The sequence below is a fragment of the Rattus norvegicus genome, chromosome 9 (genome assembly GCF_021556685.1).
Source record: "Rattus norvegicus strain SHRSP/BbbUtx chromosome 9, alternate assembly SHRSP_T2T, whole genome shotgun sequence".
NCBI classification, from domain to species: Eukaryota; Metazoa; Chordata; class Mammalia; order Rodentia; family Muridae; genus Rattus; species Rattus norvegicus.
The window spans coordinates 83,375,828-83,395,906 of NC_141542.1; the positions used below are offsets into that span (position 1 = coordinate 83,375,828).

General features: G+C 40.6%; 2 protein-coding genes across 49 annotated transcripts in view; one reads left to right on the top strand and one right to left on the bottom strand.

Annotated features, from left to right (window-relative positions):
- Window positions 1–239: 239 nt before the first annotated feature.
- Rpe (ribulose-5-phosphate-3-epimerase) lies at window positions 240–18,560 on the top strand. Of its 21 annotated transcripts, none has more exons than XM_087567300.1 (7): window positions 240–384; window positions 6,236–6,315; window positions 9,009–9,101; window positions 14,313–14,452; window positions 14,817–14,966; window positions 15,409–15,495; window positions 16,968–18,560. In XM_087567300.1, the coding sequence occupies exons 1-7, from the start codon at window positions 263–265 to the stop codon at window positions 17,088–17,090; spliced, it is 795 nt and encodes a 264-aa protein (XP_087423426.1). In that variant the 5' UTR covers window positions 240–262; the 3' UTR covers window positions 17,091–18,560. The 21 variants fall into 21 exon arrangements, with proteins under 21 accessions (XP_087423426.1, NP_001386051.1, XP_087423427.1 ...); NM_001399122.1 differs by having other exon boundaries at window positions 14,832–14,966; XM_087567301.1 differs by having other exon boundaries at window positions 9,045–9,101.
- Window positions 18,346–20,079, bottom strand: part of Kansl1l (KAT8 regulatory NSL complex subunit 1-like) — a 105,913-nt gene continuing 104,179 nt past the window's right edge. For 25 of the 28 annotated variants that reach the window (XR_015628789.1, XR_015628788.1, XR_015628793.1 and 22 more), the window contains one exon: window positions 18,416–20,015. Coding sequence is in view for 17 of the 28 variants with exons in the window: in XM_087567082.1 (XP_087423208.1) it covers window positions 19,785–20,015 (231 nt within the window). In the remaining 11 variants the exon portion in view is untranslated. Of the gene's footprint in view, window positions 20,016–20,079 lie in introns of all 28 variants that reach the window. The other 3 variants (NM_001431333.1, NM_001431334.1, NM_001431332.1) reach the window with 1 other exon arrangement.

Genomic DNA, 20,079 nt, shown 5'->3' on the forward strand with positions numbered 1-20,079 from the left:
TATTCTGAGAAGACAGAAAACCCTGGGAAATCCAAGACAGGAGGCATAAGATCTGCACCTGGCTCCGCCCCTAACCAGCCATCTGACAGCCCCACCCCCAGGAGGAGGCGGGACTTCCTCGCCGTAGGGCAGCTGCTTCCGGCAGAGTCCGGAAGACAGTGCGAGATGGGAGGGGGCGGAGCCAGTGCGGCGCGCCCAATCGAGACGAAGTCTTGGCTGGCCCGGGCTCTCGTGGGCTCACTCGCTCTAGGGAACCGGCACCATGGCGTCGGGCTGCAAGATCGGCCCGTCCATCCTCAACAGCGACCTGGCCAACCTGGGGGCCGAGTGCCTGCGCATGCTGGACTCGGGGGCCGACTACCTGCACCTGGATGTAATGGACGGGTAACTCCGCGGGGCTCGGGGCGGGCTGGCCGCGCGGGTCGCGTCGCTGCACCTCAGCGAGCGCCTGTTGGGTGCACGGCGCCCCTGTGCGACGGGCTGCCTCGCCAAGCGCGCTGCTGAGGGCACCGAGCCGGCCTTGGCTGACTTCGGGGCCCAGTCCCCGGTCCTTCCCCGCGCCCCTGTAACCTGTGGTGATAGGACTCAGGAGCCACCTCCAGTGTTCAGGACATCTCTGTCAGGAATTCGTAGAGAAACTGAGGCCCAACGGGACAGGCAGGACTTGCTCAAACTCAGATAACTAGTTCTTGACCAAGCTGGGAGACGGACTCGTCAAAGGTTATGAGCTTGACACCTAGATGGGCTTCCTAAGTTCGACCGCTTGCCGACTTCTCTCAGACAAGCCGCTTCAGCCTTCATTGGGATTCGGTTTCAGTGTGAGGAAAATGGAAGTGTTAGTAATAGAACGCTTCCGCGTCTTTGGGAACTTGAAAAGAGCAAGTCCAGTGCCTGACATGTAACAGATTTTCTGCAGTTGTTAGTTGTATCAAATAACCATTCGAATTCTGATTTTCCTGTCCATTTTCTCTTCAGGCACTCTGCTGTTCAGGGAGGTCAGGTTTTTTGTTTGTTTGTTTGTTTGTTTTTTTGTTTTGGGGGGGTTTTTTGGTAAGTAATTTTTAAGCACTGTAGTTATAGCTTCCAATGCTCAGAATCAGGGTACAAGTTTGCTAAGTTGGTTCTAAAGTGAGGAAACAAACGTAGACCCAAAGGAGACTTGCTCAAGATTACAGAAGATTGTGACAGACTTGGAACTTGAGTCTTCTTGTCTTTTGGACTAGCATTTCCCACCGGAAGTTCTCATAGAATTATAAAAACCTTGGGGTGAGATAGAAAAATAAATTTATTTCAAATAAGCAAAATCTGTTTGCCCTCAGTCACATTGACAAATATGTGTTATTTACAAACAAGTCATTAGTTTGTTTTCTTGTTGGGGGTGTTGCTGTTGGCTCTGTTTTCGAGACAAGGCCTATGTAAATGTAACTGGTCTCAAACTCAATGTCGTGACTCAGCTTCCCAAACGCTGGAATTACAGGCACGGCTCACCACATTCAGTCACATCAATTTCTTTTTAAAGTCGCTGGCCTTTTCTCCAAAGCAATTTTGTCTCCTTTTTTTGTTCTCTGTGGTTACTTCTCTTGTTTTTCTTAACACTTGAAAGCCCTTGACTGAATAGAATGTATACCACAGAGATGGTGTTTGATTTGGGTGCCTGAGAGAATAGGGGTCTCAGCATGGAATAGACTACATGTATAAGCGTGAGTCGGCTTGAAGCAGAATGGATGGAGACCATTTCTATCACTTTGCTAATAGGAATGTTGGTGGTAGCAGTACTTAGAAGCAGTTAGCATTCTGTTCTGGTACTTTTTTTTTTTGGAGTTTTGAGACAGGGTATCTCTGTGTCCTGGAACTCACACTGTAGACCATGTTTGCTTCAAACTTAAAGAGATGCACCTGTCTCTGCTTCTGCCTCCTAAGTGCTGGTATCAAAGGTGTGCCTGGCTTTTTAACCTTATTTTTAAAAGTCTTTAGTTTTTGAGATTCTGTACAACTAAATCATTCTGCCTTCCCTTTCCTCCCACCAAACCATACACCTCCTTGCTCTCTTTCAAATCTTTTTAAATTAATTATTACATACATATGTAAAAATACATACATGCATATATCCCTAAATACATAAATGTTACCTGCTCCGTCTGTATAATGCCATTTGTGTGTATATTTTTAGAGCTGGCCATTTGGTATTGGATAAGACTGTCACCTGCTTTCAGTATTCCTGGTTCTTTGTGTAGGGCCAGGGCCCTGTGGGCTGTCCAGGTACTTTTTGCAGTTATGTGTTAGTCAGTGAAGAGTAAGGTAGAATTCCATGTCTCATTTTATCTCTCTCCTGAGGTACTGTAAACTTCCCAAGAGTGGGATCTGTCTTTCCTTGGTAAGAGAAGTAAAGCCTGTTATCATTGCTTAGTAATAGTAGAAAGCATCCCTGAGAGTCACCTTTGCTCCCCCTCCCCATAGCAGACAAGTTTAGGAAATAAGATGACTTTTTTTTCTTTTAAATCATTCTACTTTTACCGAGATGCCCTGGGCTTAGAAAACCTAAATTGTTCATGTACAATTTTTATGTCTTTATATCTATACCTATTTTCTTTTCTCTCTCTCTCTCTCTCTCTCTCTCTCTCTCTCTCTCTCTCTCTCTCTCTCTTTTTAAGTAAAAGCCGTTTCTATTCATCGTTTGCAAAAGAGGAAACCAGTTTAGGGAAGTACAGCCTCTTTCTTACCACCCTGGCAGAGTAAACAAAAGCTGATGTACTTCAGTGTCTCCAGAAGAGAGCTGTGTGATCCCTTTGCACAGGTGACTAGCCTCAAAATATTCCCCTCCCTTCTCTGCTTACTTCCCCAGCCCCCTAGTTTTCTTCTCTGTTTAAAACTGAATTTATCTAGAAAGTCAGAAACTAGTCTGGGAAACACTAGGTGGCCAGACACAAGTATGGTTAAATATCTGAAATAAGGGATAGGTTTATTTTCTGGAAAAACATTTTGAGAAAAGCACAAAACACACCATGGCAGGATGCTAGCTAGAATGTGTTGACCCCAACCATGGGAGCAGAGCACATGGCGATTTTTAAATTTATCATTTTAAGTTGGAGAGATTTTACATGAATTTTGAATTTCTGGCTGTTGTGGGTGGGACATGATCGAGATATCAAAGATTTGGTCACCATGTTCTGTATTCTGCTAAGGCCTTGATTGTCTGGAATTGAGTGAGGTGAACATCTTTAACCAGTTAGTTTTTCATTGTGTCCTGGGCCGTACCCCCTCTAGCCTGTCTCAGCTGCCCAATTTTGCCTCTTAACAATGTCTGCCAACTGGCACCAGCCAATGACTCTACAGTTCCTCATCCACAGGAAGATTGTGCTCTAGTTCTTGTCTTGGTGCATTTTGTACCGACCTTAATCCTCTTACAGTTTGTTGATTTGTCTGCAGTAGACTGCCTTCCAGTTATAACTAAAGTTTAGGGATGCTGATGGAACCTGATAAGAGAGGAAACTTAGATTCCTTCATTATATTAGCTATTGGTTATCCCCAGCAAGTCCCTAGATTTCAGGAAGGAGGACCCCTTTGTTGCATTTTCCTCTTTCAGGCTTTACTCCGAAGGACTGAATTTGAGGGGGGTTGTAGGGAATGTCAGAGTGAAATCGTGATGAAGCTGACTTTTCTGGTGATTCCTTTTCTTTAGAGTAAATAATTTAGGATTTTTTTAGTCTGGTAAGAAATCTGAGGCATTTGATAAAAATTCATGTTCTTGGGTTTTCGGAACCTTAATAGCCCCTATAAAGAGGTTGGAAATCCTTTGATAATGCATGTTGTCCAGCAATTCTGAAACACCTGATGTCGTGCCTAGGCTTTTACCCCTTTTGGTTGTGGCTTAGCCACAAGCCTTTAGTTTCTTCTAAAAATATTGGTGCATATTGGGCTCTTGGTGAATTTAGTGAACCCAGTTCATTGAATTCATCACCAGGAGCACAAATTGCTCACATAACTTGGAGTTGGTAATTTTTTTATGTTATTCTTCTGTTTCTCAAGTAAATTTGTATTTATTAGGTTCTCAGTTTCTCAGCCTTTACTGTTTGTCACTGTGTTTGTTTTAATAATAAATGAAACCTAAATTTGAGCAAACTAATTTCCAAGGCCACACAGTAAATTAAAAGAGCAGTATATGCAATTCAAGGCTTTGTGTGAAGTTGTAGAATGATCTGTTGGGTTGCTGCTGCCTACCAGTCCCTTATTTCTGGTGTAATTAACATCAGTGCATGATGACTCCCTGACAGTGATGGCCCTTGGGCAGGCAGTGGAATAATCTTCTAAATATTAGAGACTGAACCTCCAAGGATCAGTTGGTTAGAGAACTTAGCAGTGATCCACTTGTTCTGTCTCTCTCAGCTTTATCCTGAGAAGTGAGTTCCTGCTTCCTCCCCAGGACTATTGTTCTAGTGTCGCATTGGCAGGAGAGTGCTGAGACTGGACTTTGTAGCCTCATTGCCTGTGTTAACTCCTGCTGCCAACACTTACTGATTGTATGACACTGGGCTGCGTTCCTTTGCTTGTAAAATACAGGTGCCACCTGTCTCATGGTTTCTAAATACTTAAAGTTCAATGTATAGGAAGTATTTAGAAAGAGCCTTAACCATGGCTGATTCTCTTTTCCTCCCTGTTGCACCGAATCAGTTGTTGACAGACCCTTTTTCCCCCTATCTTTGCAATTTTTATTGATTCTTAGCATTAACACCTGCCTTCCTTCTTGCATCTTATTGCCCAGTCCATCTTCCTGCTTTATGGTATGGATTTTGCCCTAATACCCCACTTGATATTTACAGTGCAATAAACTCCGAACACCTGCCTGTAACATTGGACACCCTTAGTCTGATGGAGCCTATCTTGCTTTGGTCAACACCCCTACCCCTTTGACCTAAACTTGCTTATTTCTGCCTTCTTTTGCTTTTCGGCTTTTCTGGTCCTTCCGATATCAATGTTTTATAAGTGATCTTCTAATATTTCAGAATTCTACAGAAAACTTAAAACATTTGTTTTAATCTTTCTTTCGTTATTTTCTTTCTTCACATTTCTGTGGGTGTTATTGTTTAGCTTTCCTCAAAGCCTACATTTCAGGCCATAGCACTGTAGTTTATTTCTCGTTGATGTAGCGTTGAGTGTGAGTGCCTGCCCACGCACTGCTGGGACTTTGTCTTCCATTCCACAGTTCTGTTCATGAGGAGCTTGATCAGCTGCTTATGAGGGCAGGAAAGGGTGCACATTGAATTTCTCCCATTCAAAATGCTTGTGACCGTAATTGTCTCAGATTTGGGGTTTTATTTGTATTTCAGAATATTTGTATGTACCTAATACTTACAGAGCTTAAAGGTTAAGTGCTTTGGGGTCAGGCTGACTTAATTTGAATTCTGTTCCACAGATTATGAACCAGATGATTGAAGGGTGTTAGTTACCATGTTCTTCAAAAGATATAAATCGTATCTATGTTTACTAGTCTGAGGTATGAAGAAAGATATCACACCTAAGGGGTTGGGGATTTAGCTCAGTGGTAGAGCGCTTGCAAGCGCAAGGCCCTGGGTTCGGTCCCCAGCTCCGGAAAAAAAAAGAAAAAGAAAAAAAAAAAAAAAAAAAAAAGACATCGCACCTAAGCTCTCAATACACTGTGACTAACTCCAATAAGCATTGTTACTCTTTTCTTTTTTTTCTTTTTTTTTTTTTTCTTTTTTTCGGAGCTGGGGACCGAACCCAGGGCCTTGCGCTTGCTAGGCAAGCGCTCTACCACTGAGCTAAATCCCCAACCCTGCATTGTTACTCTTTTAATGGTTATTGTTCAAAGGGTTTAAATAAACTAAATTGATAGCCTGTGGTTGAAGTGGATTAGAGGCTAAGATTCAGGACACCTGTGGCAGGATCCTGTATTAACCGGTGTGTCCCTGAGTAAGTCAGGAACTTGGTCATCTCTCCATTTCATCAAGAACTTCTTCATCTTCCCATTTCTGCTTGCCATGGGTTATGAACTACAGACCTGTCATTATGAAGAGATATGTGACAGCACCCATTAATAGTAAACTTGATCTTACCTGGTTATTTTTGTTTAATCTGTCTCATACTAAAAGTGTTAAGGATTATTTGGAAAAAATGCAGTTCTAAACGTTCCTTTGTTCTCTTGTCAGAATTCAGATCGAAAAATGCAGAAGTCAGACTGGAAATGTTTTTAGAGTAAGATTTTCTTTTTGTCTTGCAGACATTTTGTTCCCAACATCACTTTTGGTCACCCTGTGGTTGAAAGCCTCCGAAAGCAGCTGGGCCAGGACCCTTTCTTTGGTAAGTGGGTTGTTATACCCTTTAAAACTAATTCCATTGCTTACATAAAGGACAGGGGTTGGTTGGTCAGGTTTTTTTGTTTGTTTGTTTTTTGTTTTTTTGTTTTTTTCCGGAGATGGGGACCAAACCCAGGGCCTTGTGCTTGCTAGGCAAGCGCTCTACTACTGAGCTAAATCCCCAACCCCACGGTTGGTCAGGTTTATCTTGTACTCTTTTCTCCAGGGCCTTGACGCTGATTCTCCCAGGAAAAACTCTATGTGAGGGTCTCCCATCAGGTCAACCCTAGGGTTGATTGCCTTCTCCTCCAAGGGGCCTTTCTAAGCACCAAGTCCAAGTTAACGCTTCTCTACTGTCTAGTGAGGCAGATTGACTTTTACCCACTGTGCAGTCTGTTCTTAAACCTTTTTAGTTTATCAGAGTGGAAGAACTCATCTTGTGATTTTCTATTATTATCATTCATTTGTTTGGATGTTTTTTGGCTGAGTGTGTGTGTGTGTGTGTGTGTGTGTGTGTGTGTGTGTGTGTATGTATGTGTGTGTGTATGTGTGTGTGCGTGCGCAGTGTCCTTAGGCCAGAGGATGGCATTGGATTCCCTAGAATAGGAACTACAGAAGGTTGTGAGCCACAGTGTAGGTGCAAGGAACTGAACCAGGGTCCTCTGGAAGAGCAGCCTGTCCTCTTAAGTACTGAGTCACCTCTCCATCCCCAGCCTTTACTTTTCTTAAGGCTAAACACACACAATTGTACTTAGTGTAACTACCAGTTGAATTTATGATTCAACTAAGTGGTCCCTCAGCCACTTTACTTCTTTCAAATGCAGGCATTCGTCATAGGAAGTCTGAAGTTTTTTGTCATCAGTTTGGTTTCTTTTTAGATCACTCCAAATTAGAAGGTATTTGAGCTGAAACAGATCCAAGTTCATGTTTTCTATAACTTGTATAATTAAATGAATCTTAAGTTTTTTTGCCTGAAGAGCAATTTTATGAAGGATTCTAGCTGTACTTTTCTGCGTGGTAGCTCTTAACCCATATTTAGCTACTTCAATTAAAATAAAAATTTACTTTCTAATTTACAATATTCACATTACAAGTCCTCGGCAGCCACATTGTCTTCTGACTATTATTGGCAGTGCAGCCACAGGACATTCCTACTAAGGCAGACCATTCTGAGTGCGGGCTCTAGTAAGTGTGTCCGTGCCGAGTGCAGGCCTTAACAAGTGTGTCCATGCTAAGTGCAGTCTTAGTAAGTGTGTCCCTGCTGAGTGTGGGCCTTAGCAAGTGTGTTCCTGCTGAGTGCAGTCTTAGTAAGTGTGTCCCTGCTGAGTGTGGGCCTTAGTAAGTGTGTCCCTGCTGAGTGAGGACCTTAGCAAGTGTGTCCCTGCTGAGTGCAGTCTTAGTAAGTGTGTCCCTGCTGAGTGTGGGCCTTAGCAAGTGTGTACCTGCTGAGTGTGGGCCTTAGTAAGTGTGTCCCTGCTGAGTGAGGACCTTAGCAAGTGTGTCCCTGCTGAGTGCAGTCTTAGTAAGTGTGTCCCTGCTGAGTGTGGGCCTTAGCAAGTGTGTACCTGCTGAGTGTGGGCCTTAGTAAGTGTGTCCCTGCTGAGTGAGGGCCTTAGCAAGTGTGTCCCTGCTGAGTGTGGGCCTTAGTGTGTCCCTGCTGAGTGTGGGCCTTAGTAAGTGTGTCCCTGCTGAGTGTGGGCCTTAGCAAGTGTGTCCATGCTGAGTGCAGTTTTAGTAAGTGTGTCCCTGCTGAGTGTAGGCCTTAGCAAGTGTGTCCCTGCTGAGTGTGGACCTTAGTAAGTGTGTCCCTGCTGAGTGTGGGCCTTAGCAAGTGTGTCCATGCTGAGTGTGGACCTTAGTAAGTGTGTCCATGCTGAGTGTGGGCCTTAGTAAGTGTGTCCCTGCTGAGTGTGGGCCTTAGTAAGTGTGTCCCTGCTGAGTGTGGACCTTAGTAAGTGTGTCCCTGCTGAGTGTGGGCCTTAGTAAGTGTGTCCATGCTGAGTGAGGGCCTTAGCAAGTGTGTCCCTGCTGAGTGTGGACCTTAGTAAGTGTGTCCCTGCTGAGTGTGGGCCTTAGCAAGTGTGTCCATGCTGAGTGCAGTCTTAGTAAGTGTGTCCCTGCTGAGTGTGGGCCTTAGTAAGTGTGTCCCTGCTGAGTGAGGACCTTAGTAAGTGTGTCCCTGCTGAGTGTGGGCCTTAGTAAGTGTGTCCCTGCTGAGTGAGGACCTTAGCAAGTGTGCCCAACCTTTTGACAAGCAGCATGCTGTTACCTGCAAAATTCACATCTGACAATTATGCAGTTGAGTTATAAAAGCTAAACAAAACCTAAAATCTCATAAAGTACATTTGCAGCTTTGCGCTGGTCTTAATCATAGCCATCCCTCACCTACTGAGGCTGAAAAGATTCATCTGTTTTGAGAGAACCAAAGAAAATGTGAATTATTACTTCATGTTTGCCAACATGTTCCTCTTTTTAAATTCCATGTACTAGAATATAATCTTGTGTTAAACATTATTGTTTTGGAAAGGAGTTTTCAAAGTAAGAATCTTCTTGAATATGCTAGTGTTGTATGCTGTGACGTTAAAATTACATCTTACATGGAGTATGAGAAATGATTAAATCACTTTGTTCCCACATTCCACTGCTGTCTTTTCGTGTTTTTCTTATTAGTCTTTCCTCTTCTATTCTGACTCATAGGCTCACTTCTCAGTACTTTTTATCTTTTATCATCAGTCTGTCCTGATGCAATGCCACCCTCATATCCAACCCACTTTTTCTTCCTGGATTTAGGTGAGTATGTATGATGTATGTGTATATAAATTTGCTAATTAGTATTTCAGGGAAATTTTCCAAAATAAAGATGAATACACTGCAATAATATTTGGGGATTGAGCCCTTTATTTTTTATAGCTAAGCAGTCTGACTTGGTTGTTATGTCTTGGTTTTAGATAATTGACACATTGCATTTTAACAAGTAGACCAGAGCTAGAGGTACAGTTCCACAGTTAAGACCAGATCTTATCTGACAGGGGACCAGGGTTCCCAGCACCCACATTGATGGCTCACAACCACTTAACTCCCTTTTCTGGCCTCTGCAAGCATCTGCACTTATGTGCACATACCCACACACAGACATTCATATTTGAAAGTAAAATCTTTAAAAATAAACAAATAGTTCATAAGTTGTATGTACTACCTATAAGGTTCTAGATTTTTGTTGTTGTAACTGGAAGTCAACTGAGGCCTTGCACATGCCAATTCCAACCATAGCCTTTTACTATTTTTAAAAATTTGTGTGTGTGTGTGTGTGTGTGTGTGTGTGTGTGTGTGTGTGTGTGTTAGGAGGTGTGAGTGTGTATGTGCTCATGTGTGCACCTGTGTGCATGCATGGAAGTGTATGTGCAACACAATGACACGGTATGCTTGTGGAAGGGAGGTCAGGACGGCTTTTGAGAATTAGCTCCCGCCTTCCACCCACTGAAGCAGGGTCTGTCTCACTGCATGCTCTACCTAGCTGGTCTGAGAGCTTCCTTGATATTCTCCTCTCTCTACCTCCCATCTCATCATAGGGATGCTAGGACTATAAATGAGACTACACTGCTGTATCCATTTTTCATATGGGTTCCAGGGATCGAACTCAGGTTGTCAGGCTTGCATGACTAACACTTCTATGGCTATCTCCTTAGTTGAACTTTTAGTTTTGAGGCAGAGTCTCCCTAAGTTTCCCTTGTAAACTTAGAATTTAGTTTTCCCAGGCTTCCCTTGAACTTGGAATTCTCCTGCCTTAGCTTCTGGAGATACTTGTAAACAGCTCTGTATCAGCATCCTTTGAAAGCTCTGAACTATTTATTCAGTCTTAGCTTTGAGCTCAAAAGACATCTAAGAAGTAAAGTAACAAGAAAAAGTCTTTATTATCTAAGGCAGTGGTCTGTAGTACTGAGAATCATAGCTCATTTATGAGGTCAAAGGCATTTTCCTAATACTAAGACACTGTCTGTCACTGTCCATACTGGCTCTGCAAATCAGCGGTGACTTAGTTCTTTGGTGACTTAGCGGAACCCAGTCAGGGATGCGGTGGCATTGTATTCCTCTGGTGGAGACTGTTTCACTGCTGTGTACGCTGCTGCCTGTTTACAGTACATATCATCATTGATCATCACAGGACTGAGTAGGAAGAGCAGAGTACTTCTGCTGTACTTTAGGAGACACATCCCCTGTCCGGACAGCTTGCACCATTGCTTGAGCCAACTGGTTGCCTTTTTCAAACACCAGTTTTCTCTTGTAAAAGACAAAAATGACAGCTAAATTGTTCATTTTAGGAAATGGCAGATTTTGTTTTTAACTAACAAAGTCACTTTGTACTTCCAATTTTTCTCATACTTGTTGCCAAAGAGCTTGTAAATAGTATTAGAAACCTGCTGTCTCCTGTGCTCTGTCATACCTAGACATGCCCTTACTTTATCGTAGGGCTGGGTAACAATACCTACATTGTATGTTGAAAACATTGTTAGGTCAAAGCTGCATGTGACATGAGTAACCTCTAAAACATCATACTTGGGCTCTGCCTATGTCAGATGTACCATAGTAGTTAGCCTACAGTTTAGAAAAACTCATCTGTTATTATCAAGCGTTGACTACCAGTTGTGATTTATCACCTGCATCAAGAAGATACCGCTTACACTTTATAATACACAAAGAACAGGGTGTTTGTGGGTTTGTTTGTTTTTTGAGTGGCGGGCAAGATTTCATGTACTTCCCCTTGAACCCTTGATCCTCCTTACTCTACCTCCAGAGTGCTCTGGGACTATGTGCAAGATGTGCCTGATACAAAGCAAGGTTTCTTAAACTTTCTCCAGCCTTGACCCCTTTTTCCTGAGGAATTTTTACACAGCTCTGGGTATACAGATATATAAAATAAGCATATAAACCATTTATTTACTAGTAATAAATCATAAAGTAATTGATTTCAAAACAACTTTTTTGGTGTATGTATGATTTTTTACCATTTATTAAAGGTTAATATAAATCGCATACTAACAAAATGATATACTTATTTTTAAATAAGGAATATCTTGGCTGAATATTTGCAAATGTAGGAAAAAGCATCATTTTCTTACACATCTGTGTTAAAGCTTAACATAATTAAACACAGTGAATAGTAAGCAACAACTTGTGATAAAATAGAATAAGACAATGTACTGTAATGATGTGAATGCATTCTCTGTCAAATTTTCTTACTGCATTATTGCAAGGATTACAGTATTGCATTATTGTTTAAAGGAAGAATCTAGAACTTGTCTCAGTTGTCAACATCAACTTGCTGTGTTGCTGATAGCAAGTAAAAATTAAGGGTTAACAAGATAACCTAAAGGAAAAAATAATTGTTCTGTAAACTTAACAACCTGAGTTCTATCCCTTTTCCCATCCCAACATCCATCAGCTGTCCTCTGACGTCCACATGCATACTATAGCATGCACACACCTGTACTTATTCACACCATGCACACACACACACACATACACACACACCCTTTTCTAGAAATAGGGTAACTTGATCATGAGCACTGTGATACTAGGACATTGGATGTAATTTCTTCAGCCAGCTGCCAAGTGCTGAACCGGGAGTAATATATAGTGACCATACATAAGCCAAAGGGGGGAAATCAAAGAGCAAGCTGGTGTGGTGTGCACAATATAAAACTTACCGTGTGTTTATTTCTGGAACTTTTTAATTTTTGTGAAAATAATTTATGTTATGTGTGTTGGTGTTTTGCCTGCAGTTATGTCATGATCCACTTGCATGCTTTGGGCTAGTGGAGGGGATAAGTGGGTCTCGGATCCTCTGAGACTGGAGTTACAGTTTCAAGCTGCCATATAACTGAATGGAGCCCCAGTATTCTGGAAGAGCAGCCAGTGCTCTTAACTCCTGAGCCATGTCGCCAGCCTCTCTGTTTAATATTTTAAACCACACTTGACACCAGAAAACCTCCAAAATGAAGCTGTGCAAAGTAAACTGTCAAAAAGACTGCAGTAAGCTCTCTTTAATAACCTGCGTGCTGATTAGTACTGTGAAATGTCTTAATTCAAATAACTAACACACATAATACCTGTATATCTAGCCAGGATAAACTACTAGACACTGTTTCAGGAATGCTGATCTTATATGAAGTTTTCATGTATTATCATGTTTTTGTTAGTTTAGAAATATATACTACTGGTGTTATCATCTAGCTCTTTTCCAAAGCTTTTGCATTTTATAATATTAGTTTCATTCTGAAGTATTAGAATTTATTTTTAAAGTAAATCTTAGCAACCCCAAAAATGTACTTCCTCTGACCAAAAAAAAAAAAAAAAAAAAAAAAGGCTCACTACTCTCCACACTGTCCAGAATTGGTCACAGGGTGGTTTTTGTGATCTTTACTCTTTGAAGCATCCTTTTCCTCATGAAACACATTCTGATTCTGTAAATATTGTTTTATTTCCTTGGAGGAGGTGGTAAGAGTCTAGTCATACCCAAGCTGTATGAATAACAGCTTGTGCTGAGCCCCCACTGTTTCCTTCTCTGTTCTAACTATCCCTAGGCCTAGTCTGAGAGCTTCTAACCTCTATATAATCTAATCTTCTAAGCTGCCTGAATCAATCTGGCTTTCCTTGGCTTCTGACTGAATTGCTCTGCCTGGCCTCATACTCATTTTGACCATATGTTCTACTCTTCTGGCTCCGTCTCATTCTTTGGCTAGTTCTGTCTTCTCTTGTGTCTACCTTTTTCTCTCTCCACCATCTCTGTAAAACTGCCGTACATACACACCACCTACCACACCATCAGTTTTTCCTCTCCTGCAGCTCTTATATAGCCTCTTCGTCCGCTGTGCTCATGTGTGTTGGGTGTATCCCATCTCTGACTTAATTCTAGTGAATGTTTCTCTGATTTGTCACTTTGTCTGACCCTCAATAAATGTCACTTTTCAACATGGCTGCTTTCTTCAACTAAAACTTACCTTCATTGTGGAAGATTAAAGGTGTGTACTTAAGGTTTATCTGTATTTCTGTAATCCAGAGTGTGTCTGTAATCTGCTGGGATCATATCTTTGGTTGTGATCCCTTGCCAGAGTAGCCATGTTGCTGGATTAAAATTAGAAACTTTAAGAAGAGTATGCCTATGTTTAAGTACATCAAGCTTTAGGCTGCCAACTTCCCTCCCAGCTTGCCTTCTCTCTGTCACTCAGTGAATTAACCGCAGTGCCAAATCCTTGGCAGTGTCTGCATTTTCCTTTCACCTTTTAGATAGATGGCTGGGGCTCCAGAACATGACTTTATCCTCGCTTCCTGTCACAGTAGCCCTTGTGATTGGACCTTGTCACTACACTGAAACCTTTGTTTTCCCCATCTCATCAGGAATAAATCCCAGCACTCTGCAGAGTTGTCCTCCCTACCTGCTGGTATTTTCCTCAACATCATGTGCTCTTAGTGAGGCCCAGTCTCAGTTGTGCTGGCATTAGCTGTTCAACCTAACTCGTATTTTATCTCCTGTTGCACACAGTCTCACTAAGAATGACCCCAAAGGCAGTAAAGAAACTGCTCGATTTCTAGGACCTAGAGCATCCATTCATGATGCTCTAACAGTTCAATAAAGGTCACCTGAAAGAACATATGGAAAGAATCGCATGTAGCTTTCTGGAAGAGAACAAGGCTATATAGTTTGTGTAACTTCTTTAAACCTTTGAAAGTAGCATTTTCTGGACTTAGGTCTCAGTTTTCTGATTTCATTTCTCTTCACATATAGCAGATGTGCTTTTTTTTTGTGGAAAAACTATTTCATAAGTGAACATAACCAATCTATCTCTAGGATAAAGACAATACCAAAGTATAACTGATTTTTGTAATGCCAGAAAAATTTATATACATAATGACAAAATAAACAAACCTGTAGGCTGAGTATATCATCCTGTTAGCTGGGTATATTTCTCTCAGTAATGTATAGGAGACGTCTTTTTTTCCTAGATATGCACATGATGGTTTCTAGGCCAGAACAGTGGGTAAAACCAATGGCTGTGGCAGGTGCCAATCAATACACCTTTCATCTTGAGGCAACTGAGAACCCAGGGGCTTTGATTAAAGACATCCGGGAGAATGGGATGAAGGTAAGTCGATGATAGGAACCTTATTTTATACTAGTTACTGTCAGAGCTGGTAAAATGGGTGGGGAAAAAAGAAAGAGGTCTGGACATGGGCAACTGGTTTTTAAGAAAGAAAGGTAAAAATATAAAGTTGGGTGGGTAGGGAAGATCTTGAAGGAGTTGAGGATATGAACAAATATATTGTAAGAATAATTTTTAATAACAGAAAATAAGATGGCAGAAATAAATCTAAGTTACAAAAACAAAATAAAAAACCTATTATACTCTGGATAATTTCCATATTTTGTTTTGTAAGTTGCTTTCAAAAAAAAAAAAACTAAGCCACTATAATACACTATATATACAATAGGAAAATAATGTGATTTAGCATTGTTTGTTACAGGTTGGCCTTGCCATCAAACCAGGAACTACAGTCGAATATTTGGCCCCATGGGCTAATCAAATAGATATGGCCTTGGTAATGACCGTAGAACCTGGGTTTGGAGGGCAGAAATTCATGGAAGATATGATGCCCAAGGTAAAAGAAATATTCTATTTTGGGGTGAGGTTTTTGCTATAGCTGTGTATTCAGTAGGCATAACTGCAATATTGAGACATGGCCTGTTTTGGAAGTGAGGGGATGCCTTCAGATACTGTAATATAGCATGATAGGTTTTAAAATATAAATTAGTATTTTAACCATATTGCAAAAGTTTTAAACTTATTTTTGTGACCTTGGGTCACTTGAGAGTTTTTATTGCAGTCTTTGTAAAGCTATCACAAATTGAATGTCATTTGCTAAACTGCTTTTACAGACATAATATGCTCAGTCTATTGAAGTGATGCCCAGTAATGTTTGGATGTGGTTGTGGACAGGCTTAGCCATTTCACTGCTAGCTAGTGTCAGCTCTGATGCTGTGTGTGCTTGCTTTCCCGTGCATGTCCACTGTAGGAGTCACTGTTTCTTCATGTATGTCTAGGTTCACTGGTTGAGGACCCAGTTCCCAACTTTGGATATAGAGGTCGATGGTGGAGTAGGTCCTGACACTGTTCAGAAGTGTGCGGAGGTGAGACTGCTCCTCAGCTGTGCCTCGGACAGTTCCCATAGCTGACGTCTGCAGGGCAGTCTATCACCAAAGGATACTCAAAATTGATTTTGTCTTGGGAAAATATTTTTTGTTCAAATGTAGGATTAGAAAATAAAGAACAAGTGATTTCTTAACACAAATTGTTAATAGTAAATCCTGGTCTCCAGAAGGAGTACGTTGCCCTTAGCAAAACCTGTAAGCTCTTTTAAAAGATAGCTTTTCAACTGGAGGAAGATAAATTCTTTATATGTAAGAGTCTTAGCTGCCTGTTTGTGTTTTGTAAGAAGTGACTAGATCTAGTTTTGTTGAAAATTAAGGCCCAGTTCGCATTTATCAAGTTTAGTCTGTTTTGTCTAGGGAGCTGCCCTAGCTTAGGTCTGCTCCTGGGTCTCATTGTTAGATGGCAGCCCTTCCTGATCGTAAGTCAAATGGCTCATTTTTGTTCAGATTCTACTGTAATGGCCATGCTCTTCTGCCTGACACAAACAACAAAAAGCTTGGCAGTTACTAAGAAAGTAGAGAAATGAGGGAGGAACAGGAGAAATTTGAGTTTTAATTTCAAGGCCAGCTTAGGCTACATAGCAAGACCTTAACAAAAAAAGAAAAAAAAAAAGGCTTGGCAGTAATGAGGTTTTGTTTGTTTGTTTGTTTGTTTGTTTGTTTTAGAAAAAATTTTTCTGTTGGGCTATTCCTGCTCAAACTAAGAGTCAATGTTAATCAATAGTCCTATAGATTCTAATTTCTGAAGAGAGTATTTTTGATGGAACATTGTACTATCAGGTGACTGGGTCTTGTTGGAGAATTTTTCCTCAGCTTGTAATTTTCCAGCTTCCAACAGAGACTTTCACAACAGAATGGTTTTCTCTCAGCTCAGATCCCAGACCCTAAATTTGGAGTTATCTCATTTGAGGTTTTGGGGGTATATGTAACACCTAGCCTCTCCCATTTCTTTGCCTTCACATTTAAAAATGCCACCCAGAACTCTAAGCCATACTAGAATCTAAGAATGCATTGAGATATATTTTTACATTCTTTCTGACACAAAATGGCAAGGCACTAATGTTTGTGGTGTTTCATGGATAGCTTCTACTTTTTACAGTGTCTCCTTTCCGGCTTTCTAGAAACAAACAGAATGTTTCCTTAGTGTCTGGGGCATTGATATGCATAGGAAAGACATGAATGGTATGAGGACCTAGAGTTTCAAGCTTTACCTAAGTTGCAGAGGTACCATGTACAGCTTAGGGCTTAACTAGCCCAACAGTCCAGTGACTTGGTAGACTTCCTTACAAATGATAGTGTGGTTTCATTTATAAGCTTTCCCTTAATTCAGTGACTTGAGTGCTACAGTCAGCTTCTGGAAAATTGCTGACAGAAGCAAGGGTGGAAATGCTAATCTGGGACTTAGGTTTCCATTTCTTCCCTGCTAACGCATTGCTGTGTACTTCTTGCAGGCAGGAGCTAACATGATTGTGTCTGGCAGTGCCATTATGAGAAGTGATGACCCCAGAGCTGTTATCAACTTACTAAGAAACGTTTGCTCAGAAGCGGCTCAGAAACGTTCCCTTGACCGATGAAGCCACAAGGAACCCAGTTTCTGCCCATGAACCCTGTTTTTTACTGGAAACGAGGAATATTGACTACCAATCACATTGCAATTGAAGCAATGCTGCATTCCAGGGATTCAAGTCAATTGTGCAGGATGGTCAAGAGGTTAGAAATAACTACCTTTTTAGAGATGCCATTTAGAAATTAACGTGGTGAAAAGTATTCACATTTATACTGGGAGAATGATTTTTGTAAAGAGTGAAAATTTGATTTGTTAAGATTACAGATAGAAATGTGTCTTAATGCCTAAAGAGGAAAATTAGCTACTATGAAAAACATTTTTCTGTATTTTTACAAAGAATGTTCTGTTGATTCCCTGGTTTATCCCTAAAGCAAATGACATCCATATTTTCTCTAGTTCATGTCATTTGTGATTTGTTTATATGCCTGAGAATATGAATGGAATGAGATGAAAATTAGAAGGTTTGGTGGGGTAGCATGTCATGGTCTGGTATTTGAATTATTTTTTCTTTTTATCTTATACTTGGTTTATTAAAAACTATAAAAATAATGTATGAAGCCTAGGGTTTCTGAAATGCAAGCGCAGACTTATCAAGGTGTCACCTTTGTCACAGCAGGCTACTCTGTAATTCCTTCCTGCTGCCTCACTCATCCACCATTCCTAGGGGTATGAAATAGAACCATACAGTTTCTCTTGGAAGTGCCACTGGGTTGAATACCAATAGAACAGAATATCCTATTCTAGCTCTTTAATGAAATCACCCATCTTGTTTTCACTATAAACTCTTATATATATTGAATGGAATCATAACTATTGTGCATTTGAGAATTAAAAGGGTAACATGGTTTTGGAAGGCCTATACCTAGACTATAGAGGATGCTCAACATAAAATGGCAAGCATCATGTCTGTTTTGAGTGATTAAGCACTTTTGTATAATCAAATTAACTGCTAAATTGTCCTATAATTGTTGGAACAGGTATTCTTTTCCTATTAGAAAAGTAAGGCTCCACAGTAGCCTGATACATAGAAAACCTGGTATAGCAGAAGCAGTTTCTGGTGGGCACTGCTGCTCTGACTACAAACAGAGCTCCTGAGATGTTAGAGAAAAGGAAGTTTACTTTTCTTATTTTCAGTGTAACTGTATCCTCTAGCAGAATCAGAGTAAGTCAAGAATACTTGGGAAGTACAGATTTTGACCCCAAGGATGGATGGATATATAAAACATTTCTAACAAAGAAGAAGGGAGCTAAGAGATGACAGATATTAATACTTGTTTCTATTTTAGCTTACCAAAGGTTTGTTCATTTAATCAAATCACACAATACAAGGCATATAGAAATAACTTTAATTAAAAAAACTATGTAGAAGGTTATAATATCAGTCATGACAAAGATTTGAATTTATTTGCTGGGACAACTTGTATTTTTCTGGCTTTTGTTCTTTTTCTTTAAAAATAAATGTACAGTAAAACTATAAGCAAAAGTTTGTAAGTATTGAATTTAAATGGTTCCCCCCTCCCCCTTCTGCAGGGATCAGTTGCATTTCCAATCCTCAACAACACCTTATGTATCTAATCCCACAGAGTGCAAGCTCCGTGGCCAGGATTCTCAGTAGTATGGGAACTACAAATCAAGTAACCTTTCTTTGCATAACAAAAAGTGGTTGATACAAATTGTACTTAACTTTCATCTAGGAAAAAAAATGGTATGGCTTCAAAAAGAATTTTCCTTAATGTACACTCCTCAGTATTCTATATTAAAGTCTTGGTCTTGGAAAACTTGAATCCTTGATCTAGGATGCCTGTAAGAGTAGGTATTTATGTAAGCTATAGTAAGGAAAAAACAAATTAGAAGCTTCTGGCTGTATATTAGCTAGACTTACAACCATATTATGATTTGTATGCTGTTTTATATTTTAAATTGCTATCTTGAAGAAGTACATAAAGCAAGTAAAACTCAGAGTGAATTTCCAACGACAATAGTTTTTAAACGTATCAATATATTAAACTCTTAAGTTGCTTCTCTTAATTTTGTTAGGAGTAAGCAGAAAGCCTGTGGTTAGTCCAGGAGAGAACAATGATTTCAAATAAATGAATGTTGCGTTATCTGATATAAGAATCTCCATAAATAACTTATATTGGTTAAACAATGTTTAGAATAAAAGAAAACACAACTCGCTCCCCACAGTCAAAGCTTTCAGGTGTCTGTCATCAGTGAGCACCTGTGCTAGGTATTCATGGCAACTTATTGCATAGAGTAGTTCATACATGCAGTTTTAAGACTACATATGTGTGTATCATATGTGTATATATTCTGTATACACACTCGTATATTTTCATATGTTATTGCAGCAATTCTAGTGAACTGCCATGAGAATAGAAACAAAGAAGGAGGGCTCTTATGTCAACAAATGCCCGAGGTGTGACTTGGCATGGATTGCAGCAGTTAGTGTCTTAGTGCTTGTGATTTGTATTATTGGCAAGCACAAGTCACTAGCATTTGTGTGGGTGAGAAGTAGCTACTTCTGTGAGTCAGGAAGGAAAAGGGACTCCGGCCTATCCCCTGAACGGTGAAATATGGGTACATGCGGCACTCCCTCCTGTGGGACTGTGACCAGAGGAGGTAGAGATCCAGAAGAGAGGGTTTAGGGCTTTTTTCCTCTTTACCTTTCAGTTACATACTTTTCTTAATATGTTCCCTGTCACCTATTTCTTTTAACACTAGTGACTCCTATACCAAAGATTTTATATTCTTCCATTCCATCTAACTGCACACTTGGAGGGTGGCTATTCTCAGGTGTAGTGCTACAGAAGGCTTCATCACGGAAGGCTGTGCTTGCCCCCTCAGTCAGATCCTTTCTTTCATCTTGGCATAATAAGGCTGCTGTATCCTCATCCTTCAGTGGAAAAGCTCGCCGCTCCCACCGCAAAGGCTGAAAGGGCAAACATTTTCAGTTAAGTTTCACCCAATTTAATTATTTGTCAATTAATCTCTAA